This window comes from Saccopteryx leptura, chromosome 6 (assembly GCF_036850995.1).
Source record: "Saccopteryx leptura isolate mSacLep1 chromosome 6, mSacLep1_pri_phased_curated, whole genome shotgun sequence".
Taxonomy (NCBI): domain Eukaryota; kingdom Metazoa; phylum Chordata; class Mammalia; order Chiroptera; family Emballonuridae; genus Saccopteryx; species Saccopteryx leptura.
The window spans coordinates 63609658-63631176 of record NC_089508.1 but is presented as its reverse complement, the minus strand read 5'-3'; the positions used below and the strand labels follow the sequence as shown (position 1 = coordinate 63631176).

Below are 21519 nucleotides of genomic sequence, written 5' to 3'. Positions count from 1 at the left end.
AATCATATCAAGCATCTTCTCTGACCAATTAGTATAAAAATATAAATCAATCACAAGAAAAAAACTGAAAAGCATACAAAGACAGTGAGGCTACATAACATGTTACTAAACAATGAATGGGTTAACAACAAAATCAAGGAAGAAATCAAAATATACCTTGAACAAATGAAAATGAGAACAAAACAAACCAAAACCCATAGAACACAGTGAAAGCAGTCTTTTTTTTTTTTTTTTTTTTTGTACTTTTCTGAAGCTGGAAACTGGGAGAGACAGTCAGACAGACTCCCGCATGCGCCCGACTGGGATCCACCTGGCACGCCCACTAGGGCGACGCTATGCCCACCAGGGGGCGATGCTCTGCCCCTCCGGGGCGTCGCTCTGCCGCGACCAGAGCCACTCTAGCGCCTGGGGCAGAGGCCAAGGAGCCATCCCCAGCGCCCGGGCCATCTTTGTGCCAATGGAGCCTCGGCTGCGGGAGGGGAAGAGAGAGACAGAGAGGAAGGAGAGGGGGACGGGTGGAGAAGCAGATGGGCGTTTCTCCTGTGTGCCCTGGCCGGGAATCGAACCCAGGACCTCCGCACGCCAGGCTGACGCTCTACCACTGAGCCAACCGGCCAGGGCCGAAAGCAGTCTTAAGAGGAAATTTTGCAGTATTACAGGCCTACTTCAAAAACAAGAAAAACCTCAAATAAACAATCTAACTTTATATTTAAAGGAATCTGAAAAAGAACAACAATCAAAGCCCAAAGTAAATGGAAGGAAGTAAACAAATATCAAAGCAGAGTCTAAAAAACAATACAAAAGGTCAATGAAACCAAGAACTAGTTCTTTGAAAAGGTAAACAAGATTGACAAACCTTGGCCCTGGCCGGTTGGCTCAGCAGTAGAGCGTCGGCCTGGCGTACGGGGGACCCGGGTTCGATTCCCGGCCAGGGCACACAGGAGAAGTGCCCATTTGCTTCTCCACCCCCCCCTCCTTCCTCTCTGTCTCTCTCTTCCCCTCCCGCAGCCAAGGCTCCATTGGAGCAAAGATGGCCCGGGCGCGCTGGGGATGGCTCCTTGGCCTCTGCCCCAGGCGTTAGAGTGGCTCTGGTCGCGGTAGAGCGACGCCCCGGAGGGGCAGAGCATCGCCCTCTGGTGGGCGTGCCGGGTGGATCCCGGTCGGGTGCATGCGGGAGTCTGTCTGACTGTCTCTCCCTGTTTCCAGCTTCAGAAAAATACAAAAGCCTGACCTGTGGTGGCGCAGTGGATAAAGCATCGACCTGGAATGCTGAGGTCGCTGGTTCAAAACCCTGGGCTTGCCTGGTCAAGGCACATATGGGAGTTGATGCTTCCTGCTCCTCCCCCCTTTCTCTCTCTCTCTCTCTCTCTCTCCTCTAAAATGAATAAATAAATATAAAAATTAAAAAAAAAAAAGAAAAATACAAAAAAAAAAAAAAAGATTGACAAACCTTTAACCATAATCATAAAAAAAGAGAGAAGACCCAAATAAATAAAATCAGAAATGAAACAGAAGTAACTGACACTACAGAAATACTAAAATTGCTATTTATTGTGTAATAAAATATTATGAACAACAATATGCCAACAAATTGGACAATCTGAATGAAATGGATAAATTTCTAGAAATATACAATCATCCAAAAGACTTATGAATCTGGAAGAATCAGAAAACATGAACAGACCAATTATAACCAATGAAATTAAAGCAATAATAAAAAAAACTTTCAACAAAGAAGTCACGGATTGGATGGCTTCACGTGAATTTTACCAAACATTCAAAGAAAAACTAACACCAATCCTTTTCAAACTATTCCAAAAATTTCAAGAGAAGAGAAGATTCCTAAACTCTTTTTATGAGGCCAGCATTATCCTCATTCTAAAACCAGATAAAGACACTACAAAGAAAGAAAATTATAGGCCAATATTCCTGTTGAACATAGATGTAAAAATCCTCAAAAATATTAGCAAAAACGGATCCAGCAATACATTAAAAGGATTATACAACATGATCAAGTGGGCTTTATTCAAGGAATGCAAGGTTGGTACGACATCTGCAAATCCATAAATGTGATACACAACATAAACAAAATGAAGAATAAAAATCACATGACCATTTCATAGATGCAGAAAAAGCATTCAATAAAATCCAACACCCATTTATGACAAAAATTTCAGCAAAGTGGAAATAGAGGAAACATGCCTCAATGCAATAAAGGCCATATGATACCCACAACCAACATCATACTCAATAGGCAAAACTAAAAGCATTTCCTTTAAGATCAGGCACAAAACAGGGAAGTCTGCTCTCACCACTGTAACTGAACATAGCACTGGAAGTCCTACCCAAGCAATCAGAAAAGAAGAAGATATAGAAAGCATCCAGGCCCTGGCTGGTTGACTCAGTGGTAGAGTATCGGCCTGGCATGCAGGAATCCCGGGTTCGATTCCCGGCCAGGGCACACAGGAGAAGCGTCCATCTGTTTCTCCACCCTTCCCCCTCTCCTTCCTCTCTGTCTCTCTCTTCCCCTCCCGCAGCCAAGGCTCCATTGGAGCAAAGTTGGCCCGGTCTCTGGGGATGGCTCCATGGCCTCTGCCTCAGGCGCTAGAATGGCTCTGGTTGCAACAGAGCAACGCCCCAGATGGGCAGAGCATCGCCCCCTGGTGGGCATGCCGGGTGGATCGCGGTATGGCGCATGCAGGAGTCTGTCTGACTGCCTCCCCGTTTCCAGCTTCAGAAAAATACAAAAAAAAAAGCGCATCCAAAATGGAAAAGAGAAGTAAAACTGTCAGTATATACAGTACATATAGAGAACCCTAAAGATTCCATTAAAAAACTTTTAGCACTGATAAATGAATTCAGTAAAGTATCAAAATACAAAATACATATCCAGAAATCAGTTGCATTTTTATACACCAATAATGAGCTATTATAAAGGGAAACTAAGAAAATAATCCCATTTACATGTATCAAAAATAAATCAATAAAATACCTAGGAATAAATTTAACTAAAGATATAAAAAACCTGTATTCAAAAAATTATAAGACACTAAAGAAAGAAACTGAAGAAGATACAAATAAGAAGAAGCATATACTGTGTTCATGGATAGGAATAATTAACATAATTAAAATGCCCATACTCTCCAAAGCAATCTAAAGAGTCAACACAATTCCTATTAAAATACCAATGGCATTTCTCATAGAACTAGAACAATTATTTCAAAATGTTATATGGAACCACAAAAGACCCTGAATAGCCACAGCAATCTTGAGAAAGAACAAAGTTGGAGGAATCACACCACCTAATAATCAAACTATACTGCAAAACTAAAGTAATCAAATAGCATAATATTGGCATAAAAACAGATACATTGATCAGTGGAACAGAATAGAGAACCCAGAAATAAACCTCCGCCTTATGGTCAATCAATATTTGACAAAGGAGGCAATAATATACAATGGGGTAAAGACAAATTTAATCAATGGTGTTGAAAAAATTGGACAGATACATGTACAAAAATAAAAGTAGACTACCAAGTTACACCATAAACAAGAATAAACTCAAAATGGATTAAAGGCTTAAATGTTAAACTCAAAACCATAAAAATCCTAGAAGGAAATCTCAGACATTTCTCAAAGCCATATTTTATCTCCTTGAGCAAGAAAAACAAAATAAAAAATAGACAAATAGAACTACACCAAACTATGACTTTGCACAGCAAAAGAAATCATCAGCACAATGAAAAGGCAACCTACTGAATGAAAGAAGATATTTACCAATGATAAGTCTGACGACAGGTTAATATCCAAAATTTATAAAGAACTCATGCAACTTACCCTCCCCCAAGAAAACAATCTAATTTTTCTAAAAAAAATGGGCAGGGGACCTGAATAGACACATCTCCAAAGGGACATATAGATGGCTAATAGATGTATAAAAAGATGCTTAGCATCACTAAGCATTAGAGAAATGCAAATTAAAACCACAATAAGATATCACCTCACACCTGTCAAAATGGTTATTATCAATAAATCAGCAAACAAGTATGGCGAGGATGTGCAGAAAAAGAAATCCTGTTGGTGGGAGTGCAAATTGTCGCAGCCATTACGGAAAATAATCTGGAGGTTCCTCAAAAAATTAAAAATAAAACTACCATATGATCCAGAAACTCCACTTCTGGGTATATATGTATATCTAAAGAAACTGAAAACACTGATTAAAAAGGAACCCCTATGTTCATTTCAGCATAGTTATAATAGACAAGATATGGAAGCACTCCCAGCACCATCAATAGACAAGTAGATAAAGCAGAGTGGCACATACATACCATGGAATATTACTCGGCCATAAAAAAGAACAAAATCTTACCATTTGTGACAGCATGGATGGAACTAGAGAGTATTATGCTAAGTGAAATAAGTCAGACCGAGAAAGACAAATACCATGTGATTTCATTATATAAAGAATTTAAAGAACAAAATAGATAAACAAACAAAACAGAAACAGACTCATAAGTACACGAAACAAACTGATGGTTGCCGGAAGGGAGGTATGGGGGAGGTATAGGGCACTGGGTGAAAAAGGTAAAAGGATTAGGAAGTACAAATTGGTAATTATAAAATAGTAATGGGATATAAAATACAGCATAAGGAATATAGTCAATAATATTGTACTAAGTAAGTATAGTGTCAGGTTGGTACTTGAGATTTCAGGGGGATCACTTTGTAAGTTATATGACTGTCTAACCACTAAAGCTGTACACCTAAATCTAATATAAAATAATATTGAAGGTCAACAGTAATTTAAAAATAAAAAATTTTGAAGTTAATTGAATGGCTATATTAACTTAAATTAGATTTCTGAGTTAAGAACATTACCAAAGACATAGAAGACCATTTTATAATGATAAAGGGTCAAGTCATCAGAAAGACATAGTAATCCTAAGTGTTTATGTACCTAAGAAAAGAGCTTGAATATACATAAAGGAAAAACTGATACAATTGCAAGGAGAAATATAAAACTCCACGTATATAGTCAAAACTTGGAAAACTTTTCTATTGTGATTGGTAGAACAAGTGTACAGAGAATCAGTAAATTTCAACAACATAATTAATGCATTTGACCAAGCGACCCAACTGAATCATAAAACAAGTTAATACATTTAAAAGGATATAATATATTATACAAAGTATGTGCTCTGCTTAGGATTTAATAACAGAAGGATTTCTAGAAAATCTTTTGAAATATCTGGAAACAAAATGGCATATATTAAATAGTCCACGTATCACAGAAGCCATTAAAAGAGAAATTAGAAAGTATTTTGAATTGAATTAAAATAAAAAGTCATGCCTGACCAGGCGGTGGCCCAGTGGATAGAGTGTCGGACTGGGATGCCGAGGACCTAGGTTCGAGACCCCGAGGTTGCCAGCTTCAGCATGGGCTCATCTGGTTTGAGCAAAAGCTCACTAGCTTGGACCCAAGGTCACTGGCTCAAGTAAGGGTTTACTTGGTCTGCTGAACGCCTGCGGTCAAGGCACATATGAGAAAGCAATCAATGAATAACTAAGGTGTCGCAATGCACAACGAAAAACTAATGATTGATGCTTCTCATCTCTCTCCCTTTCTGTCTGTCTGTCCCTCTCTATCCTTCTCTCTGACTCTCTCTCTGTCTCTGTAAAAAAAAAAAGTCATTAGGATTCATGGGATGCCACTAAAGCAGAACTTTGGGCAAAATTTATAGCACTAAATGTGTATATTAAAAAAAAGAAAAGTCTCATCTCAATGACCAGTTTGTACTTTCAGAAACAAGAAAGAGACAAGAACATTAAATGCAGACTAAGCATAACAAAGAAAATATGATCAGAATAAAATACAATAAAATAGAAAAATAACAGAAATAAATGAAACCAATCTGTTTTTTTTCTTTAGTCAATAAAATTATTTATCTTCTGGCCAGAATGGTCAGGGTAAAATGACCGAAGACAAAACAATTACAAATATAAGAAACGAGAAAAGTGACTTTGCGAGAATTGCTACAAATGTCAAAATCCAACAAAAACATTATATGAAAAGAATACTATAATAAGGATAGTAGGATTATAGAGATATTGCTAAACACAATTTTAGCTAATAAAATCCATTTTCCTAAAAAAAAAATGACAGTAAGAACAACACACTAAGTACATACTTCAATATAGACCATGTCCTTTAACCTCCCAACAACTCTTATTGAGATAATCATTATTATTAGCTCAATTAAAGTAATTTCTTAGCAGATACGTTGCTAGTATAAAGTTGAGATCTGAACCCAGGTAGTCTAACTACAGAAATCATCACCTATATGATATGTGCTGAGTCAAAATTACCCCTGCCTTCTTTCTGTAAGAACTGGGGAGGTGCTGTTTATTACTGATGAACAAAGAGGTCTGATTATTTCCAGGTTTACTTAAAATAGTCCAGGTCTGGCCTTCTTATTGTATTTTGAACCTTCAAGGCTTGGCCTAGTTCCCTTGTGTGAACTTATACATAAAAACCATCACCACTAGTCTGTTCACTAGATACACGGTTCCCTAGATACGCATGAGGTAAGACACGATTGCTGACAGCTGATGAGGTGTCTGTCTACAAAGTAATGGAATTCAAAGTTGCCCGGCTTTATGAATGTCCCAACAGCTGGTGAGTAGATAAATGAAAGGTAGTAGAAATATTAACACAATGGAATGTCAAAAACTCCTGAGACAATGCAACAACATCATATTAAGTGAAAGAGGCCAGACACATAAGATTACATATTGTGTGCTTCCACTTTCTTGATATTTCTAGAACAGGCAAAACCGTAGTGACAGAAAGCAGATGAGTGGTGACCTTGGCCTGAAAGTAGGTGTCGGGACTGAGGAAACCCTTCTGGAGTGGTGAAAGGGTTCTTAACCTCGACTGTGGTGAAGTTTGCGGGACTGTATAAATTTACTAAAACTTACTTATTTGTACATAAAGTGTGTAAGTTTTATGGTATGTAAATTAGACCTCAAGAAAGCTGTTAAAAACAAAACAAAACCCTAATTAATGTAAAGGGACAAAAAAGGCAGGGAAACAGCTTTTCCAGTACATAAAACATAAATCATTTCTAGATTCCCCTGCTCATCTGGAGCAATTAAAATTGTGTCTTGGCTGTCAGTCAATCAGAAATTTAACATTTTCACTGTATGGAGGACATTACAAAGTGCAGTGGGAAAAAACACCGCGAATCTCTGTTGAAGCGGGCTCTAGTCTCGTCTAATGCAGGAGGCCAGCCAAGTGGCAAGAAGTGAGAGTGAAGCTGGCGAGGGCAGTCTTTCGGTGGCATCTACCTCTCGACGGTCAGGACTGACTGGGCCGATGGCACCGCCAGGTGCCGCCCTCCTTCCTCAGCACAGGATCTGTGTCTCTCTCAGGGAAGGGGTACCTTTTTAGATGGATGAATCACTCTTGGATTGAGGAATTTTGAGCCTCTGCATTCCTTTGCTGGAACTTCCATAAAAGTGAAAACAATACCATTTTTCAAAATTAATATATAGACTGCCATTCAAAAATCACACATGGCTGGTGGAAAAAAAGTGAGGAGGTCATGCCAAGTGTGGAAATGGAATGCACACAGATGTGGACGAGGGAGAGAAGTTAGGCACAGGAGCAGCCTGTTTGAGAGAAAGAGCAGACAGACAGGAAGAAGAGCAGCAGGAGGCGTCTGTGGGTGGCTGAGAGAAGGTGAGGTTGAAGGGGCAGGGGCCTGGGAGCTTTCATTTGGTTTTAAAAAAACAAGTGGGACCCGTGTAAGAGACACACAAACGCAAAGTAAAGACAGTTCGGAAGGGGATGGAGGCTGGGAGACTGGGGGAGTCAAAAGTCCAGCCATGAAGTTGTTAAGGTCAAAGCTCCAGCCAAGGTCAGGTTGGGAAGACTTCTGAGGAGGAAGTGGAAGGCCTTAGCCAAATGGTGGACATGAGAGTGAAAGGAAGGGGCAGGCGACTAACCAACTCCAACCTGGCCATTGAGCTTGCTGACATCAGCACACACCTGACTGAGTGACTGAACCCTAATGTGTGGGGCAGAAATGGCTGTTATCTGCCGTGAACCATGCACAGAGTCAAGGCAGCTGGACGCTGTACTCTTGAACTGCACTCACCCTGTAGCAGACCACCTCAAGCCAGGATAGCCCTTCACCTGAGAAGCCTGGACGTCACCCACAGTCGCCAGCATTCCGAGCAGGGCTTTCTTACTATGGGGGAGACAGCTCTTCCAGTTCTGATTATATAAAGGGACCGTCTAGTCAATTTCCCTTCCCCTGTACCACTTACCCCAGAACCTAGATTCTGTGCTAGATCAATACTCTGCTAGACAGTCAAGGTCATACTCAGTATTAAAAAAAAAAAGCTGCTGAGTTTTATATTTTTATTGATGATTGAGGGGAGAGGATAAAACTCACCACAGGAAGTGCAGGCTGTTCCTCAAAAGTGTAGGCTTGCAAGCTGCCTCTTCTGCTGGAATGATTCTTAGTAAAAAAAAAAAAATTAAAGAAAAAATAGGTCTTAGATTTGTCTGAGTGGCATATAACATAGCGGCAGGGGGTGGGGGAGGTTTGAGGGAGGAGAAGGAAGGCTGGTGAGGAAGTGACCGTGGAGACCATCCGTGAAAGCACTCAGTGCTCTCTACACTGCCCACATGCTGATAGCCTCTAACTTCCACATCTTCCTTCCACCCCCATTCTAGACTGCCACCTGGATACCTCCTCTTGAATGACTGATACCTCCTCATTGTGCCCCACGCTGGGTTCAGTTCTTTCCCTGTTCACACCCACTCGAACCTTCTCCAGCATGCCTCACCTCAGTGGGCAGCACGTGAGTCCAGCCGCTGCCTGAGTCAGATGTCTGTCAGACACTGAACAGCTCCCTCTCCTGTCTCTCACAGATGTCTGTCAGACACTGAACAGCTCCCTCTCCTTCTCCAGCACGCCTCACCTCAGTGGGCAGCACGTGAGTCCAGCCGCTGCCTGAGTCAGATGTCTGTCAGACACTGAACAGCTCCCTCTCCTGTCTCTCACAGGTCAGTCACCAGATCCTATGCATACTATTTCTTTACTAGCTCGCAAGTACATTCCCTCTCCACTTTAGTTCAAGGGTGTTGTCCTGAATTTTTAAGCTGTCATCATCTGTCACCTTGATTATTACTGCAGCAACATCCTGATAGATTTCCCGGCTTCATGTCTGATTTCCTTAAGTCTACTCTCCATGCTGCATGTTACAGCCAGAGAGCGTTCTACAGAGCGAGCCAGTCACATCATTCTCCAGCTCAGAGCCCTTCGATGACTTCACTGTCACTAGGAGAAAATCTACAGCCCAGAACACAAAGCTTAGCGAGCTTCCTGGCCTGGCTCTTCCTGATGGCTGCAGCACTTTCTACCTCATGACTTACCTTTTGGACATTTCAGATTACTTTTTTCCCAGAAATCCCATATACATTTTTTCCTTGTGTTTTTATATGCATGTTGTTATCACTATCTAAAATATCTTAGTTTTGTTATTTAATGGCATAAAAATGTATAAAACACATATAAATTAACTCAGAATATCCACTGTAGTATTATTTATCATATCAAAGAACTGCCAACAATCTAAAGTTCATCAATAGGAAATGGTACAATATCTTAAGGTTTATTTGCACACTGAAATATGCCAGAGTTTGATTTTTTATTTTTTTTTTGTATTTTTTTGAAGTTAGAAGAGGGGAGGCAGTCAGACTCCCGCATGTGCCCGACCGGGATCCACCCAGCATGCCCACCAGGGGGGCGATGCTCTGTCCATCTGGGGTGTTGCTCCGCTGTGGCCAGAGCCATTCTAACGCCTGAGGCGGAGGCCGTAGAGCCGTCCTCAGTGCCCGGGTCAACTTTTGCTCCAATGGAGCCTTGGCTGTGGGAGGGGAAGAGAGAGATAGAGAAGAAGGAGAGGGAGAGGGGTGAAGAAGCAGATGGGCGCTTCTCCTGTGTGCCCTGGCTGGGAATTAAACCCAGGACTTCCACATGCTGGGTCGATGCTCTACCACTGAGCCAACTGGCCAAGGCCTGATTTTTTTTTTAAAGTGAGTGAAGGGGAGACAGTGAGACAAACTCCTGCATGCGCCCTGACCAGGATGCGCCCTGACCAGGATACACCCAGCAATTCCATCTGGGGCTGATGCTTAAATCAACTGAGCTATTTTTAAAACCTGAGGCTGATGAGCTCAGACTAACCAAGCTATCCTCAGAGCCCAGGGCTGGCACTTGAATCAATCAAGCCACTGGCTGTGGGAGGGACAGAGGGAGAGGACAAGGAGAGGGAGGGGAAGAGAAGTAGATAGTGGCTTCTCTTGTGTGCTCTGATCCGGTATCAAACTGGGGATGTTCATATACCAGGCCGATGCTCAATCCACTGGGCAAACTGGCCAAGGCCTTGATGATTTTTTTGTTATTGGTTTTAAAAGGAGTAAGTTTATATTTACTGACACAGTTCAATGTCTATGATATAGCAAATGAATAAAGTAAGTTACCAAAAAGTATGTATCAGATGATCTCAGGTTAAAAAAATTATATAAATATATAGAAATATATGTGTACTCTGGCCAGATGGCTCAGGTGGTTTGAGAATTATACTGAAGCACAAAGGTTGTGGGTTTGATTGTCAGTCAGGGCACATACAAGAACATATTGGTGTACCTGTCTCTCTCTCTCTATTCCTCTCTCACTAAAATCAATAAAAAAAATTTTTTTTAAACATTTAAAAATATATATATATATGTGTGTGTGTGCTCACACACATTTATAAATATATAGAAAATGTTCAGGACAATATATGCCAAAGCATTAATAGCTATTGAGGAAGCATGTGTTAGAGGTAAGACAGAAGATTTAATTTTTATTTTATACACCTCAATACTGTTTTAATTGCTTTTTTAAAAAAATTCAGTGAGAGGAGGGGAGGCAGAGAGACAGACTCTCCCATGTGCCCTGACCAGGATCCACCCCACCCTGCAAGCTCACTAGGGGGCGATGATCTGCTCAGCTGGAGCCAGGCTCACAACCGAGCTTTTCTTAGCATCTGAGGCAGAGGCCATGAAGCCATCCTCAGGGCCAGGGGCCAACTTGCTCCAATTGAGCCATGGCTGCAGGAGGGTAAGATAGATAAATACAGAGAGAAAGCTAGAGAGGGAGGGGTGGAGAAGCAGATGGGCGCCTCTTTTGTGAGCCCTGACCAGGAATCAAACCTGGGACATCCACATGCTAGGCCAATGCTCTACCACTGAGTCAACCAGCCAGGGCGGTTTTAATTATTAACCACGACCATACAACACTTTTAAAATAATAAATTATTTTTTGAATAAGTCACACATGCATATACATACTATAAAATTCAAAAGGTACCAAAAATATATGTCCTGCTCACCCTATTCCATCAGAGCTGAGCATCTACCACTTTCCTGTTTAGTCTATAAGAAATCTCATACACGTATTTATTCTGTCATTTAAATAATTTACATAAATAACAGTACACTAAACACACTGTTCTGTACCTTGCTGGTTTTCACTTACTGATATCTCTTAGGGATTGTTCCACACAGCCCGTTCATTCAAAGCCACCTCATTCTTTTCAATGGCTGCCTAGTATTTCATTGTGTGGATGCCATGTATTACTTTTAAAATTAAAATAACAGGAGAGAAGGCGAAATGGATCTTCTGTGACTTATCACCCACAAATCAATATAGCTTATTCTTTAAGGCTTTTACTGACCTTTCCCACTCTCCTGACAAAAAATAAAAAGAAATGAATGGGAAATGGAATAGGCAGGCGGAAGAAAGGACAGAAAGGGAGCTGGCAGCAAGATCTGCTCTTGGGTGTTCATACAGCTGTTCACATTCAAAGTACTGCCTGCTCTGAAGTTTCTTCAAGAAGGTGCTGCAACAGAAATCAGCAAACTTTTTCTGTTAAGGCCACGAAAGTAAGTTATTATTTGTCTCTATTATAACTACTCAACTTTGTCCATATAGTGTGAAAGCAGCCACAGGCAATACTAAACCATATTGTATGGCTTTATTTCAATGCTACTTTAGGATATTGTGCCTTGCATATTGTTGGGCCTCAATAAATATTTACTAATTGAATGAAAAGCTGGGGAACTTGAACTAGAAATGATCATAGCATCCTCAGAAGACAATCTTTGTCTTTCACTGAAAGATCTCCCTTACTGATACAGATTAGTGAGCTAGCCATAAAGATTGCACTATGGCAGTGTATGCTGGACTACTTTCTTCTGGACCCTATGGACAGCAATTTTTATAGCACTTACTAAAATGAGAATGTCATTTATCTCCTGTTTAGTCAAAGTACATCAGCTCTTGTTCACACCTGTGCACTGGTAACATTTGTAGTAATAATGGAGAAGGAGAAAAACAGCCCCTAACATCCAGGGCTTGGGCTGGCACTCATTGGTAGGATCAAGACAAAAATCAAGACCACTCTGTAATCATGCCTGGACACAGACAAAATGTGCACATTTTCCAAGCTAAAAATTACAAATATCTCCTCATTCTGGCAAATGTGAGCAATTACTGCTTCTTTATTAATTATAGCTTTATCCTTACTATAGATAATATTTGTGATACCTTATTACACAATTATCCTTGTTTCCTGACAGCATCTAATGTACAAGCGAAATTCTGCTTTCCTACACCCTCCCCCAAACTGTCTCACATGAGCCCAAATCCATTAAGTAATTTCTAACGTACTCTTACTGAGACTCATGGTTTGTTTGTGCTTTTCTTGCTGAAATGAGTAATAAACCCAGCTTGTTCAATTATAGGTGTGTTCATGGCAGTCTTTGACTAAAGGGCATTGAAATAATGAATATTTGGATTCCAGTGACCACTTAAGATTATCCAAGACTCTGCTCCATACCATTAGTGGGAATATTTGGAAAAAGATCATGCTGTAAAGTTCCAAAGTCCCTAACACATTATTAAATGCCATTTAAGACAATTTTTCTCATCACAAGAAAGATAAATTTGTAAATATGTATGGTAATGGATATTAACTAAATTCACTGTGGTGATCACTTTACAATATATATACATATCAAATCAATTTGCTGTACATGTTAAACAATGTTATATGTCAATTATATCTCAATAAAACTGGGAAATGACAAAATTTTATGTAAAAGTTAGATACTGAATGGACTGTTATATATAATGTAAAATCTTGAAGCTATAATAAAATCAAAGAGCATCTTACTGAGTTGGATACTGGCTGGCCAGTGGCTGAATTTCCATAAATAGCAAGTAAGGCATTCAATTCTTCCTCAAGGTGAGTCTGAACATCCAAGTTATTTGATGGTGGAGGTGATGAGGCCTGATTGCTATACATGGTGCCTTCATCCTCTCTTATAATTTCCCAGTTCTAAAACGAACAGAATAAACTTAAGCTACACATACTTTAATCTACTAATGTAACGTGTCTAGCTATGAAGAAACGAAATATTTTTTCTACCTCAGAAGACTCTCGGTTGTCAACACTTTCTGTTTCCTCAGATATTTGCCGCCTGGTGGTAAATGCACGTTGGGCTTGTAGTTGAATGTTACCATTCTCAGCATCTGTTAGGTTGTCCCTGTATTAGAAATATAAAAGCTATCACCCATGTCTGAAGAGATTTAAAATAATAGTCAAATATTCTGTGATCGTTTAAAAAAATGTTATGTTAGATGAGAATTTATTATTTTTGGCCAAAGGCTATCTCAACATGCATAGATTAAGTTGTGGGCACATTGGTACCTTATGGAGTTAAAGTTTTTGTGAAAGTGTGTATGTCATATGTCCGACTTTGATATTTTAGTTCATCACCATGCCTGGGATAGTGGCCGACATGCATGGGCACTCGAAAGTGTTTGGAGGAGTATGGGGGAGGGCAGCAAAGAGGGACAAATATATATCACACATAGGTGGGATATAAAACTGAGACTCATGGACATAGATAAAAGTGAAGTGGTTACCAGGGGGCAGGGGGGTGGGGATGGAAGCCAGAGGGACAAATATATGGTGATGAAAAATGATTTGACTTTGGGTGATGGGTACACAACGCAATCACCAGTTCAAATGCTATAGAGATGTTCACCTGAAACCTGTGTACTCCTATCGATCAATGTCACTCCATTAAATTTAATTTCAAAATAAAAAAAATGTATTTGTTGAATGAATATCTGAGAGTTTCATAGATAATTTCATTATATTATTTTGCCATGTTATAACAAGAGTACAATCTAAAGTAGCCCTAGAAAGTTCATAAAAGAGAAACTTAAAGAATTGCGTTAACCTCATGAATCAGACAGCAACAGTTTCTAGAACTGATCTTAAGTCAAAAGTATGTATCCCCATGAATGAATGTAGAGGGAAGCATGAAAGACAGTGTAAGGACACTACAATAAAAAACTTACTGTTTAAAATTAAATGGTATCTATTTTTTTATCATAATATAGTAATGGTCCTGGTCTGAAAAAGGATAATAAGAAAGGCATGTTTGGGTTTAGGAAAGGTTCAGGGGGGTACCATCCTGAGAGGTTGGTCTTTTCTACTGTGCCTTCCTAAATTATCTGTCATTTATTCATTATATTATTCTAGCTATTTGCATTTATTATATCCAGACCATCAGGTCAAGAATATATTTTACAAATATTTAATAACAAAATTATTGTTAATATATTTAATACCATAAAAGCCCAGGATAGTCAGAGGACCGGTTCTTACTGTACTGTTGCTAAAGAAAACGTAATTTTGACAGATTTTTTTCTCCTAAATATTTTGCTAGCCGACAACAACATCAACTATAGAGAAAGAAATGTGATTCTGCTCAAGGCAAGCTTGCCATAACACTGAATGTGCAATACAGCAATTTTGCAGAACTTTATAGAGTCTTCAGTTTTGCAATCTGTATGTCATTCTCGAGAGATCAATGCCCCTGTGCCATGGATCATGGATTTGCTCTGGGAGGATTTGAGAACAAAAAAAGACCTACGAAGGCCCCTGGGTGAAGGTCAATATGTCCTTCATCTGTATATGGTGGAAATTATGTATATACATTGACCAGATTGGCAAATAGGTGTTTAACAAAAGACCCTTGTTATTGAATCCTTTATACTTTGCAAATAATTTATATTTTAAAAATAGTGTACTATACAATTTAACACTTTCTTATATTTTAGTAACAAAATGCAAAGCATCTATAAGATTTTCTAAATCAATCTAAAGAGAAATTAAAATAAAGAAGCAATTAAAAGGGTGCATTCATGATTCAAATAATTTTGAATATTATCAAATTATTTTTAAAAACAAACCACTAAGATAGCATTTTTAAAGACCTGGGCCATACAAATCCTGGTATGTTTACAGTTTATGAATCCTACACTACTACAAATCCATCTGAGACATGACTTCAGAAAGAAAATTAGTAAAAAATGTATTCAGAATACAAACATGAAAACCACCAGCACATACTGAGGGGTTGGTCGTTTCCACTGAGTTCTTCTAGATTCATGGTTTACATAATAGGTCCGTCCAAGAATATCCTGTCTCTCTTCCCATCCTGGAGGTAGAGGAGAAGGTTCTTGTTGCTGCTGCAAATGGCAAGCAGCATCTGGTTGGTCCAAAACAACCCAGCCAGGCTGAAAAGCAGAATATTAACAATTAAGTTTATGCTGGATTTTTTAACCTTATATATTATGCTAGAGGAAACTTAAAAAATAATTTAGCATATTGAGTTCCAGAAATTATGCAAAGACAGAATAAGCACACTGTCAACCTTCAAGACCATTATATGATTTTTTTTATGATAATGAAGACATTTTTTTGCAAAATAATAACATTCAAAAAAGTTTTAAAACATATCTAATAGGGAGCAAACACACAATAATGGAAAGCACTGAGAAATTGAGAAGCATAAGTTTAAACTAGGGTAATCTCCGGCTAGTTTCTGAATTATAAGCAGAGATCTTGGCTGTTTTGGGCACAGCCTTCCCACAGAGAAAGCACCTTGTACAGGGTAGAAATCAATAACTCCCTGAGAACTGAAAAAATATTACCAAGTGAAGGTGAAATATGTAAAGGCATGACAGGGAAGTGCAAATGATTTAGAATAATTGCGACAATGAACTCTAGTAACTGAATAGTAGTAATGACTCTCTGGTCTGACTTTTCTCTTTCTCCTCTGGACCAAAGGAAAGCATTTTGACAAAGTCAGAAAGCAGCAAAAAAGACAGTTCTGCTTAGTTTATTCTGAATGCCAAGGAAGCACTGGAAATTTCCTAAGACTATCAAGAGGGTATATCTATATTATAAAGCCTTAAGCTAGGTAGTCAGAATAAGGAATTAATTGAAAAGAGTAAAAAAAAAAAAAAGGTAACAAGAGTTAATGACATTTTTGATACCAGAAACCTCACAACAGAAAAGGTAGTAGGTAAAAGGTTTTACTAAATACTGGAATGGTTAGGAAAGCATAAATAAAGTAGTGAAGAAAACTTAAAAATTCTTCTAAAGGGAAGAACTTAAAAGGAAAGGACATCCTGAATGAATGAAAAGACTTAATATGATCTTGGCTAGGAAGACTCAATCTCACAATGCTGTCAATTCTACTCAAGTTAATTTATAAAGTTGCCTAGATTCCAATGAAACTATATTATGGATTTTAAAAAATAATGAGACACAGCGATTCTCAAGTTCAAATGCAAACACATACGTGCAATAAAAATCAGCAAAATTCTATGAAAGAAGAGCAACACATGGAGATTAACCTTACCAGATAAAACATGTTATAAACCACGAGAATTAAAGCTGTGTGGCATTGGAACATTCATAGGCAAGACAGCTCAACAGAATGGATTAGAAAGCCCAGGAAGAGACTCAAAATTGTAGGAATTTAGTATATAATAGAGCCATTTTAAATTTGTGGGGAAATAGGCAATGTACCTAGAAAATAGGAAAATAATTTAGATCACTACCGCACACCTTATACCGGGATGTTACAGATTGAGCAATATTTAAATGTTAAAAAACCAAACCAAAATGTATTAGAACAAACCTGGGGATTAAAATTAAAATATATATATTTGAAGACTGGGAAAGTATAACACCAAATTCAGAGCATAAAAGAGAAAATTGTTAAATGTGTTTGAAAAAGCCACAAATTTGAACATGGCAAAAAAAACTACTAAATCAAAGTAGCAGTTGACACACTGGCCACATTTGATACTATAATAGACATATACATGTATTTATACAGAGTTTTTTCCTAGGCACTGGGGATCCCACACTAGACTGTTGCGTGTCCACCAGTTCGATGGCTTGGAAGACAGAAGAGAATTATTTTATATTGAAGACTGTATCTAAAAATGAGTGGTCAGAGAGAAGCGCTAGGAAGGAAAGGAGCATTTTCTGGCAGTAGGGTTTCTTCAGCAAGGTGGACCTCTTCTTGGTAGCTCTGGGGGGACTGTTATAGCCTGAGGCAGAACTGAAGGTGCGAGGTAGAAGGAGAGGAAGAACTATTCTGGGAAAAGGGATGTGGAGGGGAAGTAACACTGACTCCCTTTCTTTCTTACTCTTTGTTCTGTTTTCCTTTTTACCTCCTCTAGGGGACTGACATTTCTTTCTTTATATTTTTAGTGCCCAAACCCCATTCTGTTCCTTCCTTCTATCCTCTTCCTTTTTCTCTCCATCTATATTTATCTTCCTTTCCTCTCTCTCCTTGCCTTTTCTTTAAATGTCATAACATAGGACATACATATCTAAAATTTAGTCTTGTATACATTAAATTGAATTTTATTTTTCCAACTTCAGTTTCAAAAACGATTCTGAGTTGATTTTCTATATTTTACTCTCAAAAAAGACTAACAAGTACTTTTTTTTGAGTATGGTCATTATTTTTCTGCCAATTAATGACATTATTAATAAAAGGGTAGGCACTATTGCTTTAAAGGACTGTAAAAATATCCACAGCTAGAAATGTGGTACCAGAAAAATATTTAATATCTTCTTAAAGATTTCTCTCTTAAAGTTCTGCTTATTAAATTTATGTTATCCAAGTAAATCCAACAGGGAAAAATTAATTTAAGAACTGTTTTTGGTCCTGGCCGGTTGGCTCAGCAGTAGAGTATCATCAGCCCAGCATATGGAAGTCTTGAGTTTGATTCCCAGTCAGGGCACACAGGAGAACTGGCCATTTGCTTCTCCACTCCTCCCTTCTTCTCTCTCTGTCTCTCTTCTCCTCCCATAGCCATGGCTCAAATGCTTTGAGCAAGTTGGCCCTGGGCACTGAGGATGGCTCCATGGCCTCACCTCAGGCGCTGAAATAGCTTGGTTGCCAAGCAATGGAGCAGTGGCCCCAGATGGACAGAGCATCACCCTATATAGGGCTTATTGGGTGGATCCCCGTCAGGGCAGATGTGAGAGTCTGTCTCTCTGCCTCTCTGACTCTCACTTAATAATAAAAAATAAAAATAAAACTATTTTTCAAAAGCCTGTTTCAGGTTTGAAAAAGTACAGTTGTACATTTTAACACTATTTAGAAAGACTGAGTTCTCATTTCCTATATATACAAAGTCTTCTGATTAGACGTGTTAGCTAACATTCTTTACAATAATTTTCTAAGTATCAATGAAATGCTACTTAATTACTAACCTTTAAGCTAAGATGCAACTTCCCACAATTTAATGGAGTCAAAGAAGGTCAGAAAGAAAGCCTTCAGAGCTCCAACAAACATTATATGTTAATGTCGTACCATACATACACCTAAATCTAAAGTTACAAGGGTCTGATAAATGTTCCATGATTGTCTATTATAGCCATATTTTTGTCTTACTAAGGAATACAGACTGCCTTAGAGTGAGCTTCTTATGAAGATTATAATTGTTTTCTTTAAATAGTAGAATTGTATATATTCAGTCACAAGCTCGATGTCAGAGGCAAGGGTTCTCTGGTCATTCAGCTACACAGAATATAAATAAGCACAGCCTCATGTGTTTGAATTCCTAGGGCCTTTCATAAATAAACTCCTACACGCACACATCTACTGAAATTATAAGGTGCATCCTGAGGGAATTCAAACATTGAGACAAGACCACAGAGTGAAGCGAAGCAGCTCTGCCCACAGAAACTGAACTGTGAATGAGGTACCTGTGATACGTGCGTGTGGGCAAGACTTGGAGCAGGTTGCTAAATAATAAAATGCTGTTAATTTTTTTAAAGTTACTAAATAAAGAATTTTCTTTCTTCACACCAGACATCCTTCATTTCAAACAGAATCTCATTATGCAAAATAAACCATGGACCAAAATGCCAGGTAGAAGAACTTTAACCCAATATGTACCTAAAAACTGTTAGGCAATTATTGCAGGATAAAACAGAGAAGAACTAAAAAGGTAAAAGGGTAATCAAATAAGTTAATACAGACATAAGAAAGGATACCAAGTTCTCTGACCGCCCAACTAAAGGCTAATTACATTCCGTGATTCAAAGAAAAAAGTTCTTTCAGTCAATTTCTGATTCAAAGCAACAATCTCATTTGTGTTTACAAAATATTCCCAGAAAGTTGTGTTGCAAAAACAGTGCTTATTCTCAAGCTTTCTTTCTCTTCTGGAGGTAGAGAGCCCAGACTCTGTGGAGCTTCCTCAGCTTTATAGTTCTTCTGGAGACCTACCCAGACCCTCAGGCAAAGAGCACCCGCAAGCGTGCGCATGCACACACACACACACACACACACACACACACACACACACACCCACCCCTCCCAAGCAGATTGGAGCCAATATACGGTGTGCTTTCAGTAAGGGTCATTGAAGAAGATGCTATCTTTGGATAATACCGGTCCTGCAGTGGAGCCCTCAAGGACGGGTGTTTTTTGTTCCCTTTTCAAATCATGAATTTTTCTGCTGGAAGAAACTGTAGAGCTCATCTGGCACAACCCTGCCACTCTGCAAACGAAGAACCTGACGTTCAGGGAAGTTCAGGGACTCACAGAGTGATTTGGCTGGCTCATAGCAGACCTTGTGACTAGAATTCCGGTCTCCAAATCCCAGTCCAATTCTATTCCAAATACATGCTCTCGGCCTCTTCTTCACTCACCCCAGATGCATGTAGTTTTCTGCCCAAATACTTGACTTGGACTTCCTCTTATCCTGTCATCCATGAAAATTGTTAAATTCTATTTGCCCCAAATAAATGTTGCTTTTCAGATCACTTGAATTTTCTCTCTCTCCCTCTCTCTTTTCCTACCTTTCCTATGAGTCTCTTCCCCATCGATGAAAAGAATTCTATTTCATAAGAAAAATTCCTAATTAGTAGAGTCTCCTCAAAATTTCCATGTATTTAACTTATAGTGTGTTCTTACTTTAATGAAGAGGAACATGACATGGTTTAGAAAAAAAAAACAAAGCTAGAAACAGCTAATGACTTAATTACAATAAATGCTTTCATTTATAAACATTGCATTCTCTATTATCTAACCTTTAAGAATGCCATTAATAATGGTCATTTATTCTATAGAAATATCCTAGAGTAAAGAAATATCTAATAAGTGCTTGGGTTAAATAAATATCCAGGTAAATAATTTTTATTGCACACATTCACTTCATTGTATAAAGCTATTTTTTTTTCTTCACAGTGCAGTAAAATAAGAAACTAGGTATTTAATTTTCAGTTTAGACAAACAGTTATAAAATCTCACCTCCAATTCCTCAGCCTGTTCTGCGTTATCTTCTTCTGAGCCACTGGCTTTAGGTAAATAAGTCATTTTTAGTCTCAGATAACCTTTAACTCTTGATTTGTGACTGTAGAAAAGAAAATAATTATTCACGAAACTTTAACACTAGGAAGAAAAGTACTCATTTACTAAAAGTTTGTTAACACCCCTTAGCTAGTAGATGAGACTCAAAGACAAGCTGCAGTGAAGAAGATATCTAGTAAAAAGAATAAATGGAAGAGAAAAAATAACATAATAAATCTTATAATTGTTGTGAGGGAAATAAGATACCGAGGAAGTTTAAGTGATAGATCAGAGAGAATTTGAGAGAGAAGTTGGCGCTGGAGGTGGGACTTGAAGACTGGGGAGGATTTTGATCTGCGGCAGTGAAGGGAAAGCCTATGAGTGAAGAATGGAGCAGAAACAAGGAATAGGGAGGAAACCTAGGGAGCAGTAAAGGAAAAGGCAGTGGTTGAGTCTCGCTGGATGACAGGGCACATAAAGGAGGTGGAGACGGTAGATGATGAGGTTCAGGTGAAACAAGGGAACCTAGAGATTGTATTTTGCATACTTTGTGGAGCCAGAGAATTTGGGAGATAGGGAAGGGCACCCTCAGAGATGGGCTTTCAATATACTAGTCTAAGCCACATTGTATAAATTGAAAGAAGAGTGAAGAGGAAAGCCTGGTAACTATTTGGAACCTCCATCGCACTTTCACAGCTGTATGAATCTGCCCTGTA

General features: G+C 38.8%; 1 protein-coding gene across 7 annotated transcripts in view; it reads right to left on the bottom strand.

Annotated features, from left to right (window-relative positions):
- The window catches only part of NEDD4 (NEDD4 E3 ubiquitin protein ligase), a 147067-nt gene that overhangs the window by 26106 nt on the left and 99442 nt on the right, over positions 1-21519 (bottom strand). For 6 of the 7 annotated variants that reach the window (XM_066388574.1, XM_066388575.1, XM_066388573.1 and 3 more), the window contains 5 exons: positions 20765-20867; positions 15547-15713; positions 13549-13666; positions 13294-13458; positions 8460-8525 (listed from right to left, as the gene is read on the bottom strand). In XM_066388574.1, coding sequence (XP_066244671.1) covers positions 8460-8525; positions 13294-13458; positions 13549-13666; positions 15547-15713; positions 20765-20867 — 619 coding nt within the window. The remainder of the gene's footprint in view (positions 1-8459; positions 8526-13293; positions 13459-13548; positions 13667-15546; positions 15714-20764; positions 20868-21519) is intronic. The other variant, XM_066388572.1, reaches the window with a different exon arrangement.